General features: G+C 33.6%; 1 protein-coding gene across 1 annotated transcript; it reads left to right on the top strand.

Annotated features, from left to right (window-relative positions):
- Positions 1 to 1,250: 1,250 nt before the first annotated feature.
- On the top strand, positions 1,251 to 3,289 carry LOC106304234 (cytochrome P450 CYP82D47-like). The gene is made up of 3 exons (XM_013740643.1): positions 1,251 to 2,171; positions 2,301 to 2,580; positions 2,696 to 3,289. The coding sequence occupies exons 1-3, from the start codon at positions 1,251 to 1,253 to the stop codon at positions 3,082 to 3,084; spliced, it is 1,590 nt and encodes a 529-aa protein (XP_013596097.1). The 3' UTR covers positions 3,085 to 3,289.
- The last annotated feature ends 2,985 nt before the right edge of the window (positions 3,290 to 6,274 follow it).

Here is a 6,274-nt window from a genome sequence, read left to right as displayed (position 1 = left end):
ATATATTGACTCTTGATGATGTTATTCTACCATTAATTTATCAAAACGACATTATTTTTCAAAAAAATTTAAAATTAAAAATTTTAAAATACTACATAAAATCTTAAAATCTTTCTTATATATATTGACTGTCAAAGATAATAGTCATCTGTTAATTTTATCAAAATAACGTCAGTATGTTTTGGATAGTTTCTGTAAAAAATGATAAATTCTGTAAATTTTAAAATTAGTTTTCGGGAGATTCAAACTCTCACATTGATAGATACGTAAGAGCATATTAACTGATATACCAAAGTAAATTTCTTTTATAAATGTGTAAACATTGACTTATATATAAGTTTTAGTTTAATCAGATAAATGTTATCAAATTTTTTAATGTTTTAGTTTTATTAAATAAATATAAGATTGCTTATGTTTTTAAAATTTAACTTTAAAAAATCATTATTTTATAGATTTAAATTAATTTATTAATTTTAATATTTTCTTATTGAAATATATTGTAAAATTAGGATTTTGTGTTGTTTATGCATATAAAGATTTCTTTAAAATAAAATAAAATTTTAAAAAAGATTTTTCAATTTTTAATAATTTTAAAAGTAACAATTTAAATTAATAAAAAAATTTGAAAATTTAACATTATTTTAAAAATTTGACGGCACGATTTTGAGAATTTATTTAGTATTTTTGAATGTTTGTTTAATTTAATATGGAATATGTATTATTACAAAGTTCGGGAATGAACAACGCATAAATTTCATATAGTATTTCTGAATTTTTATTAAGTTCAGATTGAAATACATACTACTGTAAAGTTTGAAAGATATAGTCACGATAAATAAAGTTCAGAGTTTATTTTTCCCAATGCCTCTTCTTCCATTATCGCATCATATTTAATCATTTTCAAATATAGTATAATAAAAATAAGATATATAAGAACACGTGTGCATTTGATATTAAAAGAATGGTGTTAAAGGTTTTTTATTTTAAAATTAAAAAATAAGCTGAAATATAAAATATGAGTGGTTGAACTTTTATTGAAAAACAAATAAAACTTTAATCTAATTAAAATAGAGCCAAAACATAATTCACCAACTATATATATTTATTCCCACTAACCTCATTCATCCACTGATTAAATACAGCACTTAAAATAATTATCCTGTAGTAGGTTTGACAAAAAAAATATCGATGGACGGTTCATCTATATATATATAGACCCAACCCAAGCAGTCGTAATAACAGAACCAAACATGGATTTCAATGAGCTGTTTCTTCTCTTTGCTCTCTCCCTTATCCCTCTTTCTTTCTTGATACTTCGTCGAAAGAAGAGTAAAGGTACAGCGCCTATGGTCCCGGGAGCATGGCCGGTGGTCGGCCATTTACCAATGTATCGCTCTGTAAAGCCACAAGCACATGTTGCGTTCGGGGCCATGGCCGATGTGTACGGACCCGCGTTCATGACGAAAATTGGTTCTCGCAACGCCCTGGTCATAAGCAGCGAAGAGGTGGCTAGAGAAGTCTACACCGTCCACGACAAGTTCTTACGTCGACAAGACATGATTGCAGGTGAAATTTTAGGATACGATGGCTTGCTCCTGTTGGTTAGCCCTCAGGGAGCGTACTGGGGAGAGATACGGAAGATAGTGATATCACAACTTATGTCAGCCTCAGTGGTTGATACGTTCAAGGGTCGTAGAGCCGGAGAGGCTGACGTGGCGTTCAGAGACTTGTACATGAGGTGGGAACAGCACAATGGTCGGCCTCATCAAAAAGGAGTCTTGGTGGACATGAAGCCAGTGTTTGTCAATGTCGCCACAAACATGACGGTGATGATGGTCGCGGGGAAGAGATATTACGGGAATAGTCCCAACTGCGAAGCGGGAGAAGCAAGGAGAATTGGGAAGTTGATTCTGGAGGCAGTCCAGAACTTCGGTCGCTACTTTATATCTGATTTTATACCATACCTGGGTTGGTTGGAATGGAAGGAAAAGAAGATAATGAAGAGAATGGCTCAAGAGTTGGACTATGTTGTTGAATCTTGGATTGAAGAGCACAAGAATAAGAGGAGAGAGAGTGAAAAGGATTACTTGGACATGCTCATTGAGATCATTGAACAACACAAGATTCTAGGCTCGAGTGATGCTCATAAAACCACTAAAGCCATCTGCCTTGTAAGAAGATCTCACTCAACCAACAAAGTTGCTCTATTTGTTTTATGTGGTTCTCTAAAATACTTTTTTGCACACCATATCAACTCACATGAAAATGAAGTCTGATTTTTCTTTTTGTGTGTACGAAAGAACCTGGCTATTTCTGGGAGCGATGCAGTTGTTGCGATTCTAGTTTGGGCTGTATCGTTGCTCGTGAACAACCAGCACGTGTTGAGGAAAGCTCAAGAAGAGTTGGACCGCACAATCGGTAATCAGAGAGTAGTGGAGGAGTCCGACCTCAAAGACTTGGTTTATCTCCAAGCCATTGTCAAGGAAACATTTCGTTTGTACCCTCCAGCCCCCTTCGTCGCTTATAGGGAAACGACCGAAGATTTTGTCATTGCCAATGGCAACTTTCATATTCCCGCAGGTTATATTTTTGATACAGTAATTGTGTTTTATCTCTTCTTTTTTCTTTCTTATAACTATATAAAAATAATTATTATTAATTTGTTTCTACTATTTGATGTATGATTCATTATTAGGGACACACGTGATGGTAAATGAGTGGAAGGTCCAGAGAGATCCGACTATATGGCCAAACCCGGAAGAGTTCGAGCCAGAGAGATTCTTGACATCTCACAAAGAAGTGGATGCTGGTGGGAAGATGAATCATAAGCTCTTTCCATTTGGGTTAGGACGACGAGCTTGCCCCGCATCTCTTTTAGGTACGAAGATGGTTCAGTACATCCTGGCTAGGTTCTTACACAGCTTTGACGTGGCAAACCCATCAAACCAAAACGTGGACATGTCGGAGGACAACGCCTTGGTCAATCTCAAAGCCACTCCTCTTGAAGTCTTCATTACTCCTCGGCTGCATGAGTCCCTTTACCTTGTTGATCGCAACAGCGAAAACTTCTCCAACAAGGCTTAATGAATAATATTACATCGATCTTAATTTGGTCAAGAATCTGCTAGCAAATAAAAGAACTTCCAGTCTTTCTTTGCATCACCTTTTTCCTTCATTTATTTTTCGTATTATGGTTTCCGATTGCTCCCGTAATAAATAATGAAATATTTTTATGGGTAAACTGTAAATATGACTTGGAAAAAAGAGCTCCGTACTGGTTGAAATATATTCGCATAAGAGCTTGCGTAAAAGAAATATGACTTGAATATATGATAAGAGCTCCGTACTGGTTGAAGCATGTAAACTCAAACTTAAGTAGTTTTGTAATTGTTGCATCGAGAGTAGCTAAATTAAAATTCTGGCACCATCACGGTTGTTGTGATACCAAATATATATAATGTTAGAAAACAAATTTCACAATAACTGAACGAACATTTTTTCAAAAAAAAAATAACTGAACGAACATATGTATGAAAATTGGTAGCTGACTTTCGGTAGACTAAGGTTGTTTCATATGCATGTATTATAGACCTCTTATTAGTGAATATTGTTTGCTATTTCATAGTCTCTTAATTTATTTCGCATACATAAACCATATGATTGATAATGTCATAAGAATAATTGGGCCTTAAATAGCTCATTTTTGTTGAAAAATTATGATGTTTATATTACTAGATATGGACGTTTAGATATCCGTTCGTGCTCGACTGGGTATTTCAAAATTTTGGGTATTTTGATACAAGGATCTAGACTTATTCAGATATTTTTACATATCAGATCAGGTTCGGATAATACTTTCAGGTTCGAATATTCATTCTCTCCTAACTCAATACCTGTTCAGATATTTTGTAACTTTGCTTTGGATTTTGGTTTGAATTTTTAGGTTGAGTTCGGATTTAGATTCGGGAATGGATAGAATGTCCAACCCTAATTTTAAATTTGTCACATCTTGTGCAAGGCATCAAAGTATTCTTTAAAAAAAACTGGATTATCTTGCCGTTGAGATTTTCAAGTTCTGGCTAATGAGATGATCCACCAGCAGATTGTTGTGATGTGATCCGATCACATTAAAGACATCTTCGTCCGGTATCATCTTATCATCCCTGACATGAACTTGTTCTAATTTAGTGGATTTGATAAAAACACGAACGAGCCTCATATATACAACCATTTGATCCATCTTTATCTACTTAGCAAAAAAATTATAACTAGACTAGTTGCATGAAAGCAAAGTAATGTAAGATAAGATAATATAACGCAAGACATGACTAAAGAAAATTAAATAATTAAAACTTCAATGATTAAAGAAAATCAAAGTAAAAGGATTTAAAACTTCCCTGAATAAAAGAAAATGATATAAACTTCACTAGATAAACATTAAGCAACTCAATAATTTTTTTTAAAAAAAGAAGTTAAAATGGTGCTTAAGGTAAAAGAGGCAAAATAATACTAAAAATAGTACTAAAAATAGTGAATTGGGTTAATTCAAAAACAAACAGGATCGGACACTGATTAGTTTTTCTTATCTTCCTTTTCTCCTTATTAAGCCTCTTCACTGACCTCCAAGAATACCTGCATGACTTAATTATAGTGTATAATGTAATGGGGTTGGAGATGCCCTGATACATTAACAAAAGAACGTAATAATTATATGAACAATGATTACCAACTCCATCTAACTTTTAAAAATTAAAATATGTATATTAAAATTATCCCCAACGAAGCATTTAAATTGTACAATTCCGGCTTAACGGAGAAACAGTGAGAAATCTATGTTACATACGCTAAAACTAATGACAGTACAAATCTAAGTAAACAGAGTAGAGGCTGAGGGAAAGAAAACTGTGGTAGCATAAGACTACCCAGTCCGGTGGACACAGGTGTCAACTCTGATCATCGACAACCTCACATATCTATTGTGTCGAAACCCAGATCAGGAAACGTCACCAGAAACCTTGCAAACATCCACAGAGGTGTTCTGCGGCCCCAATCCCCAGCTTTGAGATAAGATACGGCTCCAAACCTTAGATGCTATACACTGTTCACGTCCTTTGCCCCTGCACAAGTCAAAGATCTGATGTATCTTTCCTTCTTCGAGCGTGGATGAGAATGATCTGGAACAGCGAGAAGCACATTGCTGGAAACCACCATCCCAATATAGATCTTCTGTCACCGAGTTCTCCACCTTCGAAGACATAACCAGCCCCGATGACTAACTTAGAGCATGCATCTCCTATATAAAAAATAGAGTAAAAATGGTTTAACCATACTCCATTTTTAACTATATACTTCTTTTTGGAGGAAAAAATAGAGTTGGGTTTGGAGATGTCTTTAGCAGGATTCGACGGCCTCACCCATGGGCTGACCACACTGAGGAAATGAGGGTCAACTAACACCGGTTTAATTTAAAATTTTAATTTGCAAGCCTTATTCAATATATTCGTAAACAGCTCAAATGATTTCGGGTTTCAGACTATGACATTCCTAACCTAGCTTCAAAACCTCTTCCTACACCTGTTTTACTTTTTTTGAAAACGTTCATGCTATAATCTGAGCTTTTTGATACAGTTTGGACTTACAGTATGTATTGAAATAACGTGATCATTTTGAACTGTATCTTCTGTAACTTCTGTTATCCCTTTTATATTAAAAGAATAACATTTTTTAAAACTAACCTTATGCTTATGTATTATTAACCAAAATGCAATTTCCTATGTGGCATCACCATATTCAGTCTCACACTCTCTAATTTAAAATCCTCTCTTTACTAGATTTATTACATTCTTTGCCATTATTTATTAATTATAGCTTAGCATAATGTTTTAATAGTATATCTTGGTAACGTACAATCTCAATGTAGACGAAGGAAGTAACCGGTTATTTGGTAATGTCTTTTATATCATTTTAAAACCGGTTGACATATATTATATTACATATGACTATTATACTCGAATGTTGTTTAAATGTATACTCGAGATCACACTATATCAAATGAGATTATAACTTGAAATCGGTTTAATGTATTTTTCTTAATGAAGATTATAATTTATAATTTGAAATCGGTTTAATGTATCTTTACATGTGATCTTAATGAAGATGATATCAAAACCGAGTGTTGCTTTTGTTGTGTTACTTTTCGATTTTATGTTAATGTGTTTTATATCATTTTAAAACCGGTTACCATATATTATATTACATAAAAAATACTAAGGAA

Source organism: Brassica oleracea, chromosome C7, assembly GCF_000695525.1.
Source record: "Brassica oleracea var. oleracea cultivar TO1000 chromosome C7, BOL, whole genome shotgun sequence".
NCBI lineage: Eukaryota > Viridiplantae > Streptophyta > Magnoliopsida > Brassicales > Brassicaceae > Brassica > Brassica oleracea.
The sequence above is the reverse complement of the archived record's forward strand: the minus strand, read 5'-3'. Positions and strand labels throughout refer to the sequence as shown.

What these genes read in the sequence shown, in the direction of transcription:
- LOC106304234 (XM_013740643.1), top strand. Translation starts at nt 1,251, where the DNA reads ATGGATTTCAATGAGCTGTTTCTTCTCTTTGCTCTCTCCCTTATCCCT. An exon ending in CCACTAAAGCCATCTGCCTT is followed by an intron (nt 2,172 to 2,300) that starts GTAAGAAGATCT and finishes TGTGTACGAAAG; the next exon opens with AACCTGGCTATTTCTGGGAG. An exon ending in CAACTTTCATATTCCCGCAG is followed by an intron (nt 2,581 to 2,695) that starts GTTATATTTTTG and finishes ATTCATTATTAG; the next exon opens with GGACACACGTGATGGTAAAT.